Source organism: Drosophila melanogaster, chromosome X, assembly GCF_000001215.4.
Source record: "Drosophila melanogaster chromosome X".
In the NCBI taxonomy this organism is placed as follows: domain Eukaryota; kingdom Metazoa; phylum Arthropoda; class Insecta; order Diptera; family Drosophilidae; genus Drosophila; species Drosophila melanogaster.
Genome location: NC_004354.4, coordinates 6,973,600 through 6,993,719, shown reverse-complemented (window position 1 = coordinate 6,993,719; position 20,120 = coordinate 6,973,600). Strand labels below are relative to the sequence as shown.

The following is a 20,120-nucleotide window of genomic DNA, read 5'->3' as shown; positions in this document are numbered from 1 at the left end:
AAGCCCTCTCCGACGAATGTGGAATGGTGATGAAGATCGGCGAACGGGGACCGGAGACCGGAGACCGAAGGTTCCGAGACCCGGAGACCAAGTGCAGAGTCTCGAGCCTTGCAGTTACGAGGAGCTAGCCGCGGCAAGCGGAGCGCACAAATCCATCCGAACCCAGAAGCCAGCCCGTTTCCAATTGCCACCCAGCCATAGTTGTCGTAATCATCGTAAGAAAGTGAACGAAGTAGAAGTGGGATCGGATCGGATCGGATCGGGGCCAGAACCTAACCCAAAACCGAAGATAACGAAGGCGTTACAATGCTGAACACCTTCAGTTCGGTGAGGCAGTACCTCAAGTTCGATCTCACGCGTGTGGTCATCGACAATATAGTGTTCAAGCTGCACTATCGATGGACCTTCGTAATACTCCTAGTGGCCACCCTCCTGATCACGTCGCGCCAGTACATCGGGGAGCACATCCAGTGCCTATCCGACGGTGTTGTGTCTCCGGTCATCAACACCTTCTGCTTCTTCACGCCCACCTTCACAGTGGTAAGTCAGCGGGGTCACAAAGGGAAAATTATAAGAGGTCACCAGGGAATTAAAAAAAATATCTATGTACGGGGTACACAGAAGTATCTATTGAGAGCAACTGTTATCAATACTCTATTTGATTATTGGTTAAAACTTAAATAGGGTTAATCGATTTAGAGTCGTTTTATTGCTATTAGTTGGTTGATATATGTTGCCACATACCCATTCCTGAAATGATCAAATGATAGAATAGATTTTATTTATGTGCCTTGGCGGCAGTAGATCATTTATTAACATAGCTTGCACCCCAAATAGGTACGTGACCAGAACCAAACTGCCTACAGGCCGGGAAGTGAGCCACCTGGTATAGGGGCATTCGATCCCGAAAAGGACACGATCAAGCGGCATGCATACTACCAGTGGGTGCCCTTTGTCCTGTTCTTCCAGGCTCTCTGCTTCTACATTCCCCATGCCCTGTGGAAGAGTTGGGAGGGCGGCCGGATCAAGGCCCTGGTCTTTGGCCTTCGAATGGTGGGTCTAACGAGGTACCTGAAGAACGATAGTCTGCGTATCGGCAAGCTGAACATTCCCTCGATGGCGGAGGCGGAGGAGCGGGTCAAGGACATTCGTCGCACAATGATCGACCGGATGCGGCTGAATCAATCGTGGGGTGCCCACTTGGTCTTCGCGGAGGTGCTCAATCTGATTAATCTTCTGCTGCAGATCACATGGACCAACCGTTTTTTGGGCGGTCAATTCCTCACACTGGGACCACATGCCCTGAAAAATCGGTGGTCCGACGAGCTGAGCGTTTTGGATCTAGTATTCCCGAAGATTACCAAGTGCAAGTTCCACAAATTTGGTGACTCTGGCTCCATTCAAATGCACGATGCCCTTTGCGTGATGGCGCTGAACATCATGAACGAGAAGATCTACATTATTCTGTGGTTCTGGTACGCCTTCCTTTTGATTGTTACTGTTCTGGGACTGCTTTGGAGAATTTTAACCCTGTGCTTCTACAGAAAGTGAGTGGATGGATATAGGTGTGAAATATGTTTTCATAATGTGATAACCCTTCTAACCCACTTTAATTAGTGTCACATTTACCCGCTGGTCTCTCTATTGGGCCAAGCCTGGCCAACTGGACGAAAACGAATTATTGGCGGTAATTGATAAGTGTAACTTTTCCAACTGGATGTTCCTTTTCTTCCTGCGCTCCAACCTTTCGGAGTTCCTATTCAAGAAGGTTATCTATCATTTGGCTAGTGAGTTCCCCAATCCCGATCACGATAACGATGTCAATGCCTATCGAGAGGCACCGCCCACGCCCGCTAAGAACCGTTATCCGGAGCTCAGTGGTCTGGATACGATTGATTCACCACTCTTGCACCTTCGACGCAATGGCTCGCCCTCTGCCGGCGGAGCCCAAGGGCCATCGACTTCGGATATGGCAAAGTTACCTGTATAATTTATGCATTTCAATTAACGCTAGGCAATTAATTATTGGAGCTTTGTCTTGTTTACACCTGTTTTTTTTTTATATATATATATGATCATTTCATTATAAATATATTTATTATTAAGAGACTCGGCTTTCAGCTTTATCCAACAGGTTTTTTTCGGGGCTCACATAAAGCAAAATCTCTCAAAATGGCCGACAGAAAAACAGTTATTTTGTGTGAGGTATTTTGAAAAAAAAAGTGGGTAAAAAGCACAACAAAACCAAAACCGACCAGACACCTTTCGGAGGGGCGTGTGGGCGTGGCCGACAGTTTGTGTCGAGTGGCGACTGCGGTTGGGTGACCCAGTTCGAGTGATCCGTTGTGGTTTCGAAAGTGTTTGTTACTGAGCTGCAGTGTTCAGTTCAGAGCTGGGTCACAGTTTGTACCCTCCCATCTGACTGTGAAGTTTCAATAGATGTGCATGACGGTATCCCCGATTACGGACGGTTCTCCAGGTGAGTTATTGCTACTGTAAGTTTTATATATTTTCTATGGTTTTGGGAAGTTTAAGTGGTTTTCATCGAAAACATCCAGAGATAGGAGGAACTCAACTTCTGAAGTCAACGCTTCCAGCTGCATTAAGACATTTACACATGCCGCTCTGTCATAACCAAGTCCATATTTGGACCGATTTCCATTTGACTTGCCCCCTTCCACCTCCCCCCCACCCCCCTACTACACAGATGCTCGGTTTCGACTGTCTTTAGCAATCAATTAGTACGAGAAGTTTTTGCACTTACTTTTGGCAGCAGTCGCCAAATCGGTGCCGCAATCTTGCGCCACTTCGCGACGAGGTGTAATGGCAAGCTAGTTATGACACCTGTGTGCCACCAAAAGCGGTAGCCGCCATTCGAATGGGAATCCAAAATCAAATCCGAATCCCCATTGATTAGCTGACAAGATATTTCGCTTTGATAGTTTGCGGTCAATGCCAACCGGCTTGAATCGCACGAATAGCGCCTGACAAAAGTTTAACTTTCAAAGCACTTCGTCGAGATACATATGTATATTTGCCGGCAGAAGAAGGGGTCTTCGGCGCGATCAGGTTTGTTTTTGCTTGAGATCTCCACTTTTATTCTGGTTTTTTGTGAGACAAACCCGATTTGGGATTGTTCTGTTTTATTTTCTTTGGTTGTGTTCTTTTCGATTCGATCGCCGCCTGCATATCAAGCGATTTCTTTCGTTTGCCTGGCGTAAAAGCCCCAACAAAAATGAAAAAGCCAACTCTCGAAGATACCAAATAATAAATAATGTGCTAAGCTAGCTCCGTCAATGCTCTATACTTTTTGGAGTCGTTTGCTTATATTGATAAGCGTTTGATATATAAATATATTTTGCAGTTACTAATGAAATCTCAAAGCACCCTTCTTACCCTCGGAGTCAGTATATTCAACCATTCGACTTGATCATCGAGATCATATCAAATCTCCCCCATTTTTGGCTTTGTTTTCATTTTCCAGCGATTGTTGGTGTTGCCATTGTTGTTGAAACCCCCCGCCTTGGTGAATGACCGTTAACATTTATGAGATCGAAATGGATTTTTGGTCATGCCTGTTTCTCGTTTGGGGTTGTCAAGTATTCGTTTTTCTTGTGACTTACTTGTTCTATTGAGTTGTCCATGATCGAGAGATTTGAAATTCAGTTCTTTTGGATACAATTCAAAAGGTGTGCATTGAAATGAGGTGAAATTTGGTGTGAGGCGATAGATAATCTCAATCTTCATTCTGAGAGTTACAAGTTATGTTAACCTAGACTTGGGGGCGTATGAGAGATGGGATTCTGTAAGTGATATGGCATTTACACACCTAATTCTACTACAATTTGAATTGCAGTCTAGACTGCATGGCGAATACCTTCAATTACCCAAATTGATGCGACAATTAACACGTTTGAACTTTTGCAGCTGCCTGCAAGTTTCTGACCTGCCAATGTGGTTGCGAATCGGCTGCCTTTGGATGCTTTATTATGCCCATTGGCTAGCCTGGAATTTGTTGCAAATAAATTATATGCAATTGGGACACTTGTTGCATACATTTATTTGCCAATCTCTTGGTATGCAAATTTATTTCAATTGCATTTAATTTGTGCGGATTAGCAGACACCGCCGTAAGCCGACGCGGAAAGGGGTCCCATTTTTGGGGGGATGTTGAAGCATCCCCAATTATATCAGAAAAGCAACAATTTATAGTGACTTATTGGCAATTTAGAGAAGTTAAGCCGTGCCACAATAGCTATTCGAATTTCATAATAGGCTTTAAATTATACTATTTATCCTTATGCCATACGAAACAAAAGAAAAACTCCTTTCAATAACAAGCAAAACCTCAAAACGAAATCCTGTTTGGCTGATGGAATCCACCCCCGAAAATGAAGTTCACAAGTGAACGACCTTCGTCGTTGTTGGAAAATTCGCTTTCCGCAAAAAGAAAACTTCCGCCCTTTGTGTCCTTTGTGTCGTCATCTTTTGGAATCCTTTGGCTTCCGCGAATGACGCAAAAAACTTCAAACGTAGGTCAGTTCGAGTTGAGTTGGGATTTTGAGAACGGAATCTGAGTCGAAGTTCCTTTGTTGGGAATCAGGAACAGGAACAGGAAGCAGGAACAAAGGACTTTGCTCTCTCTCTCTCTCTCTCTCTCTCTCTCAGACTTTCTTTACTCAGCGCTCTTTCGCTCGGCTTTGTCTCTTTGGGTGGGAGAGATCCACCCCCAAAGGATAATGACGCAGCAGCCTGGCGAGAGCGGATTTCCCAGGAAGCATTTTAAAATTTCAGGGTTGACCAGATTGTTTATGTTTCGGGGGTTGTTCTACATTCATCCACATTATTCTCTCATTCTTCGTCCCTTCTTTTCTGTCTGTTCCTCTGCCATTTCTTCTTCCTCCTTGCCTGCCGCATTTTGGGCGCAGCATGTGGCACACGTTTCGAAATTGTTGGGAATTTACGAGAATTTTCCAAATGCGTCTGCTTTGTTTACACTCAACCCGGGTCTTGGTCTTGGCAATGACCTTAAACATCTGGTATGCAGACCTATCAAAGATCTAAATCTATATATTTTCAAATCGCATCCCAAAAATTCCCTTAAATGGTTTTAAGATTATTTTCCATCAGTTCAAGGCTAAATAGTAAAAATAAATAAAAAAATAAATAAAACACATTTTACATTGCGCAACCGTAATCGAAAGATAAGAGTTTTTTAAAGACTAAAACAAGAAAAACATAAAGTCCAGGTTGATGACTTAAATCACCCATCACTTTGAATACGCTTTTAATGTCACTCATGCTTCTCTATCCCCTTTAACACCATAACACCTCTCAATCAAACTTTGTTCCTATCTATGTTGAACAAAATAGAAAAAATTATAATTTCTGTATTCTTTTTTTTTTAATCTTTAAATAAAGACGGCATCGACGTAATGAGAGGGACGAGCAAGTGATAGGGGAACAGGGCAAATGTGACAGTTGAAATGCTGATAAAGAATCGACACGATGCGATTAAATGAGATAGATTCAGGCACTAGAATATTTCTGTCTCGCTTTGTGAAGTAAAAAAATAGGGCGTTCTTTCTTCTGACGAGTTTTAATAACATTACCGACGACGATCTTTCAAACATTTTTTGCACAACTTATCTATTTTGGAACAGGCGAAATTATACCTATTTTCGTCCTCTTTTATGGGCGTGGCTGTCACCGAGATCGTGGTGGCCAGCTTGAATTAGTGTCGCATGCCCAATGATAGCGCCTCAAGGCGCTTTCAATTTAAGCAATTACGCAACTGTCCGTCCGTCTGTCTGTCCGTTGAGCTGTCCGCCCGTCTTTTAGCGGGAGTAGATGTTTTTTCTGCCTCAGGTTGCGCTCTCTTTGAGCTTAATCAATCAGCCGCAAATTGAGCTGGCTTAAATGATCTCGTTCAATTGCCAAATGGAGGAATGTCAAATCCAATTCCGATTGATTGCGTTCGCCGTTCGATCGGAGGTCACCAGATCGTCGTCGGCTTTTAAAAAGGCAATCTTCGCATCGCCCTGGGAATTCTGCTAAAACCAAACTGTGTCACCGTCGGCCGACTCAAGGTGTTCTTTATGGGTCTGGTAGAAGTGCTCCGGGGGCATTTCCATTCTCGGCGTGTGAGCAATTAAACAATTTTACGGAGATTCGTGGCTTTTAAATACTTTGATGACACTTCTCTTTAGCCCAGAAAAATATTAGCGTCTATATGTTAAAATAATTGAGAAGCATTCAAAATGAAGCCATTATATTAAATGTTTCTAAAATCTGATTAAATCAAGCTCTTTTCTAGGGTATGCATGGTTTTCTTCAATAAAATAAAAACCTTTTATGTTCACTCTCTCGAATTGCGCAAGCGTAGCTCAAAGAGAGAGGAGATTCGTGAGAGCGAATTTCATCGGCATTTACCTGCTGTTCCACTGCCAACCGTTCCCCATTGAGTTGTCGATCCGTTTCCATCCGGTTTCGGATCCCGCAAATAGAAAAACAAAATATTGGTTTTTTTCTCCGTATTTGTTTATATATTTTTGTTTTTGGTTTTCGTTTTTACCTATACTAGAGTGTCTGTTTTGTGTGTCAGTTACTTTGTTACAACTTATAATTAACGAAAAAAAATTAATGTAGCGATGCAGCTCTTTCGTCACTTATATCTATCCGCCCGATGCTGTCAGTGCCGTAAGAGCCATGTGAGAGTGAGGAGGGCCGCTGCCACGCCCCATTCCAGTTCCAGCCTTCCAGCGGCATTGCAACCGTCCGTATCACAAGTGTAAATGCAGCTGCGATAGTCCATGCGATCGCCCTTGTTTCGCACATAGTCACAATAGTTGCCCATGTCCTTCGAACTGCAGAACCTCTTCGCCCCGATTCCACCCTCAAAACGACCCACGTGCTTCACACAGAACTGGGCGCCATGGACACTGGAACAATTTTGGGGTTGAATGTCCGGTATGTCGTATCGCTCGAACCACTCGCCGCACTGGAACGGATGCTCCGTATCGCTCGTGTCGCACACGTAGCACTCGATCCCCGATACCATTACCATTTGCAGGCTCATCAGGAGAACGACGAGAGCAAGGCTTGAAAGCCAGCCAATGTGGGCGTGCTTGGGCGGCCACATGATTACGTCACAGCAGTACGTTTTACGATTCTCTACTCTAGGTAAATCAAACAGTCAGCGTCGTCAGCAAATGCCAAGTTTATACTGGAACTGAAACGCCGCTGCGACTCCGTTCCCGTTCGTTTCGCTGGCCAACAAAAAAAGAGCGAGGAGAGCGAGAGAGGAGGCTTGAGCGGCGAAATATTTCGGCTATTTTCAAGCCAAGTTTAGCTTTAGCAAGATCTAGCCAGTTTCAGAGGTCAGCATAGGTCAGCCAATCAATTTGTGGTTATTTTTAGACGAAGTGCTGACCCAAACAATCAAGCTTAACTATGAAATACTATCAGTATATCGAAACTTAAAATCATCAACACAATTTGCACTTCATCCAGAGGTATTTCCAGAGGTCAATAAGGGTCAGTGAAGTCAAAACCAGTGTGTCAGATTATTGTTTACTATTTTTTTTAGTTATTTTGAGAGTATATTGAATTCCGAATTCCAACTATGTTAGCCTTTAAAATAAAGTAAGGCTAATAAACCCCAAAGGTCTGGACTTGAAGTCCGGCGCCAAGTAAGTCTATGTATATTATTGGGATTTTCAGAACACAGCTGATAAAGAAAGAACCAATTCAGATACGACTTAATATAATAAGCACATGGCTTACAGTTTTGTCTATTTTAAACCTCATTAAAATACTTTTGCCATCACTGACGCTGACTCCGCTCTCTCACTTCGCTTATTTGTTGTTGGTTAAACGGGTTGCCAGGTAACAGGGCTAGAGCCTCTAGGGCTAGATATGGTATACCCAGATATCCTTTTCTGGCGCCCTGGCTATCGCTAATCGGCAATCGCTATCGCCGGGCCCATCGGTTATCGGCATTGACCCCACCTGAAACTTGCTGTGCAGCCAGCAACAGGTAAAAGGCACTTAGTACGTGACGCGTAGAGCATAAAAAACAAACAAACGGGCTCACACAGAGTCCCAGTGCACAGATACAGATACAAAGATACTTTGCCTTTGTTCCTCTGCTCTGTCTCCCAAGTTGATGGCTTGTGTTAGCATTTTTGGTATGCTTTCTTAGGTGGTTTTACCATACCCCTTACCCAGACGAATACTGAGTTTTTTGTATTGAGCCTACAGTTCTAAAAAAGTTATTAAAAAGTTTTTTACTTAATATTCTCAAACATTAGTTTGACTGAATAATAAGAAGCCACAGAGATTGCATACAATCTTGTATTGTGTACAAATTCTTAATGATTTGTATACCCTAGGGTGTCCAAGCTTCGAGTTCCCCGACTTCCTCTGCATACTTGTTTCTTTTTTGTGGAGTGGGCAACTCCAAACCAAAACGAGGGCATTCAACTTTTTTCTGCGTTTCTTCCACTGATTCTTCGACTCGAGAATCTTCGGGAAAAAAGAGAGTGCGGGGAGCATTGTCAACCGATCAAGTATACCAGTACCATCAACCAATTGGCCAGCACAAAAAAAGGCCAAGACAAGCCAAGCCCACGACTTGGTAATTGAAAGCCAAGCGGGTTTCTCGTTTTGGACTGATATATGGCTACACCCGTAACTTCGTCGAAGAAGCCAAGATTGGAATGCTGCCAGAAGGGAAGCAATTTCACAATATAGCCGACCATTCGACATTAAGTCATTCCGATACGCACTTGTACCCATGTTTCCACCTCATTATAAGTACTCCCTATTCAAGACTCCGAACATGATCTTCATAGGGCATTAACGACCAGAAAAATGCGAGTTCTTAGAGATCTGTTGGGAAACGGAAGAGGGGGAAAGTCAAGTGCTACATGAATAGTCTGGAAGATCGCTTAGACACTTGAATGTTTCATAGATCGTTGTTTTTTTGGTCGTTTCAATAGCTTTATTTTCAGATTTTGGCTAGAATGCGATTGAAGATCACTTTAAAGCAAGTCAATGCTCTTTTTATGTTTGTCTAATTGATCATTTAATGATCACATTGAATGAGATATAAGGAATCAATAAAATAATTTAAAGAAATATTTTTATTAATGTTGTGAAATGGTTGTGAAATAACAATAATTGCAAAATCTTTTCTTGACTGCGTACTTCTTAGAATGGCTGTTTATAATGGAACACCTTAAACAGATTTAACGATCTTTCTGGAGTTCTTTGAAGGCCTTGTGCTCCGTGCTAATTTTCCACCGAAAGGAACTATTTTGAGCACCTCTAGATGATTGTTCTCCAGCCTGCCTGATGAATTCCAGTACCACGGACATTGACGATCTTCGCTTACTTGAAAACATATGCGCGGTCTCACTCTATATATAGAACCCTTGCGATGGTCCACGGACTCTGGTATTTTCCATACGATTCCTTTTGATCGTCGAATGTTCTGCAAATTGTTAATGCACTCGAACATAGTACATACACAACTGAAAAATAAATATATTTAATCGAATCTTTTTTTTTATAAAAATTAACTATATTTATAAATATAACGTTAAAGCTATCATTTTTAATTTCTACGTGCTCATAAATATATTTCACTTTTACCAACCTTAGTCATATTTTTCACTGTGTAGTAAAAGCCAGACATAAAAGGAAGCTGCAGTCCCCCTTTATCAACCCCCTTTTTCTCTCTTTTCTTTCTCTCTCTCTCTCTTCCCCATCCCTTTTAGGGAAGCAGTCCAAAAAGGAAGTTGCAAAAACAGGAGCAGCTGCTGCAACAAATGAGATTTGCACATTTTAGTGAGCGAATTTCTCTGAGAGGAGCGCTTCTTACCAAGAAGCGCAAACACACTGGGATAAAAATAAATACAATTCTACGTTCGTGCTCCTGCTCACGTACATGAGTCCGCCGATATCGATACCACCGATACCTGATTCGAGTACTTTTGCGGCTTATGGCCTGGTGAGGAGGGAGTGGCGGGGTGTGTGTGGTTAATGGACCGATTGCGACAGACGTGACACTTGGCCAAGTGAAAGGTACCACCAATGATACCATTGTCCGCATGTTTTCGGCATTTCGTGTGGGTACAGTATGTGTTAAGAGAATATATCTGTTTGCTGACATTTGATTGCACATGTGCGAGTCGATTTAAAGGTAAATATCAAATGGAAATAATCATTAAACATTTAATTAAATGCTTAAGTTATGTGACATCTGTCTCTACACGGGCATCTCTCTTGAGCGGACAACGGTTTTGTCGAGTACGGAGTATGCTGTTGTGGGTGATACAGTCGTGTTACAAATATCGTAGACCCAAAATTTCAAACTTCAATTGAAGTTCAATTTACTCGCTTCTCATGTCCGTGGCAATGACAGCGCACTTAACATTTTTTCCAACCTCTACAGTTTTTTTTTTCTTTGGTGGTAGGGGGTTTTAAGGTAAGGTTTGATTTCGTTTTTGTATGCCCGAAAGTGCGCAGTTTATTGTGGTCCCATAAAAAGGCCATGTCAAGACAAGCGAGCCCGAAAAAAACCTTAATTTAAAATTAAAAGCAACACGAACTCGCCGCATGATACCATGGAGATGGGAATCGGGGAGATGGGAACACGACCGATTTCTTTAGGGCCGGAACGTAAGACAAAACCATTAAAAGGGCAGGGGAATCCAGGCCGAAATGCGGTTGCAATGCCAAAAGCACTCCCCACCACACACACAGCCGCATAAATCGCATATAGACATAACTGTAACTTGAGATCGGGCCATATATTGAGGGGCATAATGGTAGGGCAGGCCAATTGACTAACTGACTCAATGACTAACTGACTGAATGACTGACAGACAGACCGAAAGTGTGCGCACACGCCGAAAGATTTAGCAAAAAATCGGATCCGATATCACTTGGTTTTCGAAGCGAAACACGTTCTTAACGGGATCCATCCGTCGGCGTCCCGAGAAACCTATGCTGTGACAGGGAAAATGCATGGTCCATCCAAGATTATATAAACAAAACATTAAAATGTGGGGGATCGGCGAATATCAATGAAATAGAACAAACACATGGTATATTGAGGCAGTATCTTGCCATGTTATGTACCTACAGTGCCCCTAACATTATTGGCAATCAAAGAGAATCTGGCTTATTTTGTGCTTTTGAAATCATTACCAAATGTATGAAATACTGTATATGAATACCTATCCATCAATCAGTTATAATTGTTTAATAATAACTCATGGGCTATAGTCTTTGACGTTTTGGAATGTTCTTACCACACATTGCTAACGAAGATTTCTCTTTTATTCTCAAATGATATGTATAACCATACTTTGTATCCAAAATCAGGTTTATTGAGAATAATGCATCTACTGTTTTTGGTGAATTCAACTTATTTGATAATTTTCATAACCAGAAATGTTTTATCGTTTTCTTATGCAAGGTAAAATTTCTCGCAGTGTAGATATTAAGAATTTCAAGTTATTCCGTACCTTTTCGTAGGCCAAAACAAGAGAAACCCGAAAATAAGTGAACAAAAAACGAAATTGGAGTTAGCCAAGCAGGAAAAGAAGCCGAGCTATCTGTAAAATAGGCGGCTCAAAGACTTATCAAGGGGGGTTGGAAAAACATATCTCCTGGGCAAATGCTGCTCCAATTTTAGTTCATTGCTAGCGATCAGTTTAATTTAAGCCTTAATTCGTTTAAATAAACAAATGTGGAGAGCGGGAGAGAGAGTGAGAGCGAGAGCACAAGAGAGAGTTGGAAAAAAAGAGCGAATTAAAAAACAGAAACTCTCTCAGCTCATTTTTCATTAAAAACGTAAAATCAAAAATGCTTACGCATGCTAGTAATTGAAGTTTCATAGCCAGCTGTTTCGCTGCGAGCGCAGCGAGAGAGCACGGCTTGGAACGGAGAGCGGAATGGCGCGGAATGGGAAATGGAATGAGAATGGAATGGGTTTTGAGTTTTGCTGTGAAATTTGAAAACCAAGCGGCAGTCGACGGCGACGGCGACAGCGTGCTACAAAAGCCATTGCGAGCGTCTACGCGGCGCTCGAAAACACAGGAAAATTATAAGAAAATTTCGAAACACAGCGAAAATCGTGAAAACCCCTTGTACACGACAAACGGAATACGACCGAATTGCTTAAAGAAACTAAAGTATACATTTTTTTTTTGGAAATTTCCATTTTGCGTTGGTATTTTTTGCAGTGAGTGTGTGTGCGCGGTTTTTTCTTTTGACAGTCATTTTTCGAAAATATATTGTTTGAGGCCCTGTGGGCTGCATTCGAGAACCTGTTTCATGCAAATTCTACGGCCACCTGGCAGCTGATTCAAAAAATAAAACAAAAAAATTTAAAGAAGAGGAAGCAGTCCCAAAACAAACACACACACGCGCCATGCTCTGACAAAAAATCAAAAATATAAAGAAGAGCAGCAAAACAAAAAGCCAGAAGAAGAGCCTGACAAGACAACGGAATTCTGCGTAAGTCTATCACAAAAACGTAATCAAAAATATCCAAAAACAAATCTGGGGGATATGGGGAAATGCGGGGGAATGCATTCTTCATCTTGCCAACGAAAGCTGCCTAATCGAGAGAAGAAGCTTTCGAGCCGAGCTTTCGAATAACACCGATGACTTCTGAAGAACGAGAAAGCCCACCTGGGCGACAGGGATAGAGATAGAGACAGTGGGATTAGTTGTATAACTATAATACGATCCCCCGAGATTAAGCGAGATGTCAGCCCCGAGGCATCATTTTGATTAAAGCCCCTTGGAGCCAATTGGAATTGATCGACAGTCGTCGAAAGTCAGGTGATATCAAGGACGTTTTGAGTCTCTACCGAGCGCTTTAAATTCAGGGTTCTTGATGATATTGTCGGTTCTACCAGAACTCTAAAACCGAAACTATTATGCTACTGTTCGTAATAATAGTAGGTATATCATCAGCATTGTTAAATGACAGCTTTACTTAAAACTGAAACTACTCTTTACGATGGGGCAACAATCGTAGTCGTTGTTTTGGGTCACTACGTCAGTTATAGTTAGCAATAATTTATCTTGCCACGATACAAAGATTTGTTTGCAAATGTAATTTTGCTCAACTGGAAGTTTACCAGATTTTATTATGATATTTTAAATATGAGTTTTTATTGTCATGATTTACGATTGTGTTTACAGTGTTTTATCACTTCAAACGTTGGTCTTGACTCTAAGTTTTCCCAAAGTCTCATGAATCTTGTTTTTCCACCATTCTTCTCATTTCCTTTTTTTCTATTTCTCCTATTAGCGTCCCCCACTTCCATCTGCCCCTCATCAGAGTCTCTACTCTTCTTTCGTTTCCTTATAATTTCCCATGAATCTTCCCGACATTAGAAGTCCGCTTTAGAAGTACGCCGTCTGACGGGTACGGTTTCGGCGACATCTATGGCATCTCTGCCATCCCAAAGATGCTCCCTACCAACATCGCCCCCCTTCCCCTAAACAACAAATTCTTGCCCCCACCAAACGGAAATGGTCAATTTAAGTGACGCAGAACAGTGGCGACTCATTGTTTCCGAGCATGTGTCTCCAATGACGGAATCAAATAGGGGGAGGAGCACGTAGTGGCCACTACTATACCTAGCCAGCCACCTTCGCTCTTTCCCATTCCCGGTATCCCTATTATGAGCACGCTACGTTGCGGTTTCTGCATTCTAACGATCCGAAACCATACCATACCATACCATACTATCCCATCCCATGCTATTTAAACCGATCCGATACGATCCCACCCGAGCTGCATGCAAGTAACTAGCCACAGAAGTGGATGACCAAAAAGGTTTGTTCTGGACCAGCTGCCGCGTAAATAGATCGCTAGCCGATAGGTATTTGTTATATATATTTGTAAAACCATTCATTTATCATCGAATTCCACGTAAGTTGAAAAACTGGTTACCCTTAAAACCATATTGATTGGACAACAAATATTGGGTCTTGTGAAACAGGTTGTTTAATCTCTGGATAAGTTTAGTTTTTGCCACTTTCTACAGAGCATTGAATATCGTAATGACTGACTGTCATTTTGAAGTTTTGCAGCGCAAAATGAATTAGCTGGTTGCAATACTTTACTTGGTTTTGGCTACGGGGTTGCATTTAGGTACATATCTTACTTTAGAAATATCATAATGTTAACCTATATGTAGATATGTGCGTGAGTGGTATGTGTTTATTGATGCCACCCCTTGTATTTCTCACACACGCACACCCGAAGGGCAACTTCCGCTCTGGAGACCAGCTGCTAACCAAAACCGAATCCAGTAAAACAGCAACCAAACCCTAATGAAAATGATTCAACTTCGCTCGACTCAATAGCAACTCGCTGTACAGTCGAATGCATTTGAGTTGACGTCACAACTTTAAGAGACAGACTCCCGCAACAAATTGAAACAAAACAAAGAGACTAGAAAAAAAAAAAACTCAGATTCCAAATGCAATTGCCATTGCAGTTCTCGTGTTTGTATTCATGTTAAGGTTAAGCATGTTAAAGCTTTCAAAAGACCCGACAACAAAGTGTACGGACACTAGGAAAATGAAAAATTACAATCACTAAATAAATTTTCAAGTAAAATAGTCACTAAAAATTAGAAAAGGTGAAGTATGAACATGGTGTACCTTTTTTAATTTTAACTAAAAGTTATTTATTATTATTTATTTGGTATAGATGTACGAGTAGTTCTCCAATTTAGTATCAAATTACTTAGCCAGCATTCCCCCCATTTCAATGGGTATTTTAGGGTATTTCGAAATAGACGATTGTCCAGCGACATCACGTAAATAACATTAATGCAGTTGCGACGACCTTTTCGCAAAACAATTGGCAGAGCTGACACCTAAAACTAGCGCCCACTTTTCGCTATTTCTCCCCATTTTAGAAACCGAAACAAATTGCAATTTGCACAGCGAAAATTCCACCATATACGCGTCTATCAACTGGCAACACTTGCTGCAGTCCATGGGCCCCACGGCCTTGACAATGAAAATGCCTAGGAAAAGCAAAGAAAAATCAACAACAAGTGGCAGTTGCATGTGTGTGCGAGTGTACAAACGGGAGGTGGAAGGTGGGAGGATGTTGGCCATTGTTCATGTGGCTGCAACTTAAAAACCTAAATGGCAAAGTCAGCGAAGCGTTGAGGGGAATGGGGAAAAAAGGGGCGGGCTTTTGGGCCAACGCAAGGAGGCAATTTATGTGCGAAATGGCTGAGTTGCAGTTGGTTTTGGGAGCCTATATGCCATCGAGTTTCTTCTTCTGGTTGCAAATGATAAGGATTTATTAAGATGCCGTCAAGGGATATATATTGACAGTACAGTACACGTAATATACCAATGATGTGGAAAAGTAATGTAGTGCTGATCGAGCAGATTCCCAAAGAGCCAAATACCGCATGACAAAGAAAACGAAACGATTTAACATAATTGAGACGGGGTCTTCCAGTGGCGCTTGGGTCAAATGCGTTGCGCAAAGATCGCGAGAGGAACCAGTGCCACTGGAGGTGCATTGCCCCCAGTTGGGTGTCTTCTCGGGCGGACAAAAAGAGAAGAGAAACCAAAGCCGAAGCGGGAGCAAAAATCCGTCTCAGTTGGCAGCGGGCCACACAGGCAAGTGGAGCAAATGGCAATTGGTTACTTAAATGGCGCATCAATTTTCCCAGCCGACATGGAGGGATCTCTGGGGCTGCTCGACGTCGTGGCTGTGAGATGTATCTTTAATTGAAATTGAAACCGTCTCAAGATTCTATTAGTTGATGTTGATTTATGCCAAAATACTCACGCTCTGCGCATTTATCAATCAGAAGCTCACAGTTCACCACGAAATTGTACACATTTCGGCGAACTTCAATTGCGAGGTGTATCTCGTAGTATTCCAATCAGCGATATGTACTTCACAGATAGCAAGATAGCAGCATTCTATTTGCTAAGTTTACCTACACAGAAATTAAATTAAGTCTAATTGAATCAATTTGATTGTACTCGTATTGAATAGGATGAAGGTATAAATAACTATTCAAGACTTTTCATAGATTTGTATCCTTTATCCGCTTACAGTTGATATGCATCGAAAGCTGAAGGCGAAGAGAATTCGAAACAAGACAAGAACCGGCAAGAGAAAGTTAAAGTCGCGTCTAGCATAACAACGTTTCCGTTTGGGAAGATCAAACACACTGCCCGGAGGAGAAGCTCCCGAAAGATCCTGATCCTTGCCCACTGAGATCCAAACTGTGCCAAGATGTATAAGTTGCTGGGTAGCCTGAAGAGCTACCTCAAGTGGCAGGACATCCAGACGGACAACGCCGTCTTCCGGCTGCACAACTCCTTTACCACGGTGCTCCTGCTAACCTGCAGCCTGATCATCACCGCCACCCAGTACGTGGGCCAGCCGATTAGCTGCATCGTCAATGGCGTACCGCCGCACGTGGTCAACACGTTCTGCTGGATCCACAGCACTTTCACCATGCCGGACGCTTTTCGCAGACAGGTGAGTTGGGGATTCGGATGGGAATTGAATGTTCAATATAATTATATCGTAGCATACTTTTGAACAGCTCTTTTGGAGTGGCTATCTTTAAACCTATTTGAACTGCATCCGTTCGTTGAGAGAGCCTTTGTGGCACTTCCGCTTCATTCCAGATCCAGCACAATTAAAAATGTGTTCCCATCTCCTGCAGATCGCTTTCAATGCCATTCGCTTGTCTGGCTAAGTTTTGTTTTTATTTTTTGCCCGCCTGTCAAGTTTTCTGTACGCGGGACACGTCCGACCCTTTGGACATCATCCAAGGTATCCATATGCACATATACGATATGTGTAGTACAACACTCATAATTCATGGCCGGCCTATAAAGCAATTATAAACTGGGCGTTGTCTGCTGCTGCCTCCTTTCTGCTGCGGGCCGCGATTTCTACAATCGGTTGTAGTGGATAAAAGAGCCAAATCAAGAACAACAAAAAAAAAAAACCGAAATTGAATTCCCTCACGATTGGAACTCCAGTGTCCCCCTAGCACTGTGAAAAAAAACCACACATTCAGATAAATTAAAATTGCTTAGATTTGCATTCAGATACTACTACTTAGGTCTCTTGGATTAGTAACTTCGTACCTAGAAATATCCCCAGAAAGGTATGACTAATCCAATAGAGAACTGAAAGCTTAAAATCCATTTCTTGCTGTGCACAGCTCCTCCGGGGATTGGGCTCATATTTCATGCATGGCAGGAAACAGTTTGATAGCTCCTTAAGCCACGATTTCGTGGAAATATGTTTTGTTTTTGGCAGTTTAGCCGATCAAATTACCAGTCAAGTCGCACTAACTAAGTGCACACAGAGCACATGGGCGAATTGAATCAGGGAAACCATGAGGAGAATTCGATGTCTGGGAACTCAAGTGTCCGCTTAGTGTGTTCCATTGTGGCTATTTGGTGGAGATGACATTGATTGGGGGGTGTAGATTACCAGCTTCATTTTCTTAACTCCATTTATTTATAGCACATTTTTGTTACCTTTTTCAGGTTGGCCGAGAGGTGGCTCATCCCGGTGTGGCCAATGATTTTGGCGACGAGGATGCCAAGAAGTACTACACCTACTACCAGTGGGTGTGCTTCGTGCTTTTCTTCCAGGTGAGTTTCGTAGCATAAGATTTTACTTCTAGATTCTGAAACTTGATAATCACATGTTTCAATTGCACATACAATTATCATATCTCTATGGTGTGAGTAAATTTCAAATTTACACCTATCTCGGTTAACCTTCCAAGATTGAGATATCAAGATGTAGCATGAGAAGATTCTAGGTAATCCTCGGTTTTTTTTTTCTCTGTGCACTATTGTATTCTCGTGGTCTCGATTCTTCGACGCAGACGCAATCGCTCCAATTAAGTTCAATTGAGTGCGTGGCATGCGTGGATATACATATATGGAGATATAGGGGAGTGCTATATGCACTGATAAAAATGTGTGTAGCTGCTTGAAATGCTGGGGTCTTACTAAGCGTCTTGGGTTCGGAATGGGCTATGGGTCAACGTATTGCTCAAGCGATATAAACAAATGGGAAAAGCGCAACAAATGTGCTCCGAACTTGCGAAATACCAAATATGATTAATTACTTGCTAAATAGTTTGGGAAACATGAACAGTGGCACATACAAAAGCAACAAATTCAGCTGTAACGTGTCAATTGCTTCGACAGATTTCAATAAAAATGTTTGTCTTGAACTATTGCCATATGGATATATCTGCCTCCACGAATGAATCAAGTGTTTTTTTTTTGTATCGTCATTTTGAAGCAAAAACTTCGCATAAGTAATTTTTCCTAATCCTATTTCCTAATGCTTTTAGGCCATGGCCTGTTATACGCCCAAATTCCTGTGGAATAAATTCGAGGGCGGACTGATGCGCATGATTGTGATGGGTCTGAATATCACGATCTGCACCCGCGAGGAGAAGGAGGCCAAACGCGATGCCCTGCTGGACTATCTGATCAAGCACGTGAAGGTGAGTGAAGGACCAGTGCTAATAACTTTGATACCACGACTGATCGAACTTCGATACTCTATAATAGCGCCACAAGCTGTACGCCATTCGGTACTGGGCCTGCGAATTTCTCTGCTGCATCAACATTATCGTGCAGATGTATCTGATGAATCGCTTTTTCGATGGCGAGTTCCTCTCGTACGGTACGAATATCATGAAGCTTTCGGATGTGCCGCAGGAGCAAAGGGTGGATCCCATGGTCTATGTGTTCCCCCGGGTGACCAAGTGCACCTTCCACAAGTATGGTCCCTCTGGTTCGCTGCAGAAGCACGACTCACTCTGCATCCTGCCGCTGAACATTGTGAACGAGAAGACGTACGTGTTCATCTGGTTCTGGTTCTGGATCCTGCTCGTCCTGCTCATCGGACTGATAGTGTTCCGGTTAGTTTCGAAAGTTTGCAAATTTCTAAAAGCGAATATATAGTTTTTTATTCACTTTTTTTTATTTATTTGTTGCAGTGGCTGCATTATCTTTATGCCGAAATTCCGACCCCGCCTCCTGAACGCCAGCAATCGCATGATTCCGATGGAGATCTGTCGCTCGCTGTCCCGCAAACTGGACATCGGTGACTGGTGGCTAATCTATATGCTGGGTCGCAATCTTGATCCGGTCATCTACAAGGACGTGATGAGCGAGTTTGCCAAGCAGGTGGAGCCCTCCAAGCACGACCGTGCCAAGTAGACCAGATGTACGAGATGATGCCCCCCGATATGCCGTTCGATATATCAATCACCCTGCCTATTAGTCCCCATCATTTTGTCCGAAACCCGAAATTCCGAATTCTGTTTTGGATTTTTTATTTTTATTTAGCACAAATCATACTACTTAGTTGAAACTCGAGACCAGGACAGGGCCACGCCCCCAACGCCCCGTTGGTAGTTCTGTGATTAAGCCCTGACCTTTTAACCCCTTCCAAAAACGAACCCAATTCCCATCCCCTGACCCAAGCCAAAAGCTATCATACACATGGATTAATCAATGATCACAACTCGAATCGCTTGGCAGAAAAGACAATTCTTTTATTTTAATTTTTTTTTTATTTTTGATTTTCCATCAATGATAACAAGACAAACAAACAAAACAAAAAAAAAAAAAATGATGAGATTTTCCTTGTGTTTTTTTCTGCAGACAAAATCTTTTTTTTCCTAATTATAAAATCTAATTTAATACCTAGTTCTTATGTATAAATAGGAAACATCGCTAAAAAAAAGATAGTAGACCCCCAGAAAAATATGAAGAGATACTATTTTTGCATAATATGGAGTAATGTTTGAACGCTTCGGAACCAACCGAAAATATAATAACAAATAAATATTGCTTTGAGTCTTTCATAACATAATATTGCTTGCATTACACATACAGTTTTTTTGGGGATACAAATGAGAATTAAATGCGCTATGTTAAGTTTATTGTGTAGTTTTAGGCGAGAATTGCTAAGGTTTTATATAAAACTAAAATATAATATGAAATAAAAAACTTTTTACAACTGGCAAAAATATGACATGTTTATG

General features: G+C 42.1%; 3 protein-coding genes and 1 long non-coding RNA gene across 9 annotated transcripts; 2 read left to right on the top strand and 2 right to left on the bottom strand.

Moving 5' to 3' along the window:
• The first annotated feature begins 107 nt into the window (after nt 1-107).
• Inx7 (Innexin 7) lies at nt 108-2,108 on the top strand. Its single transcript, NM_176699.3, has 3 exons — nt 108-540; nt 838-1,547; nt 1,618-2,108. Exons 1-3 carry the CDS (start codon nt 307-309, stop codon nt 1,988-1,990), a joined length of 1,317 nt encoding a protein of 438 aa, NP_788872.1. The 5' UTR covers nt 108-306; the 3' UTR covers nt 1,991-2,108.
• Nucleotides 2,109-2,401: 293 nt separating this feature from the next.
• On the top strand, nt 2,402-20,100 carry ogre (optic ganglion reduced). Of its 6 annotated transcripts, NM_001272371.1 has the most exons (8): nt 8,052-8,189; nt 9,218-10,207; nt 12,258-12,531; nt 16,132-16,561; nt 17,590-17,697; nt 18,414-18,569; nt 18,637-18,989; nt 19,068-19,686. In NM_001272371.1, exons 4-8 carry the CDS (start codon nt 16,313-16,315, stop codon nt 19,288-19,290), a joined length of 1,089 nt encoding a protein of 362 aa, NP_001259300.1. In that variant the 5' UTR covers nt 8,052-8,189; nt 9,218-10,207; nt 12,258-12,531; nt 16,132-16,312; the 3' UTR covers nt 19,291-19,686. The 6 variants fall into 6 exon arrangements, with proteins under 6 accessions (NP_001245557.1, NP_001259300.1, NP_001245558.1 ...); NM_001258629.2 differs by lacking the exon at nt 12,258-12,531; NM_001258628.3 differs by lacking the exons at nt 8,052-8,189; nt 9,218-10,207; nt 12,258-12,531 and adding an exon at nt 2,402-2,479 and having other exon boundaries at nt 19,068-20,100.
• On the bottom strand, nt 6,532-7,234 carry bou (boudin). The gene has a single exon (NM_132145.4). The coding sequence runs from the start codon at nt 7,139-7,141 to the stop codon at nt 6,692-6,694; it is 450 nt and encodes a 149-aa protein (NP_572373.1). The 5' UTR covers nt 7,142-7,234; the 3' UTR covers nt 6,532-6,691.
• On the bottom strand, nt 9,222-9,749 carry lncRNA:CR44084 (long non-coding RNA:CR44084). Its single transcript, NR_073635.1, has 2 exons — nt 9,662-9,749; nt 9,222-9,536 (listed from the first exon to the last, which is right to left on the bottom strand). It is a non-coding gene; the product is annotated as a long non-coding RNA:CR44084 (long non-coding RNA).
• Nucleotides 20,101-20,120: the final 20 nt, after the last annotated feature.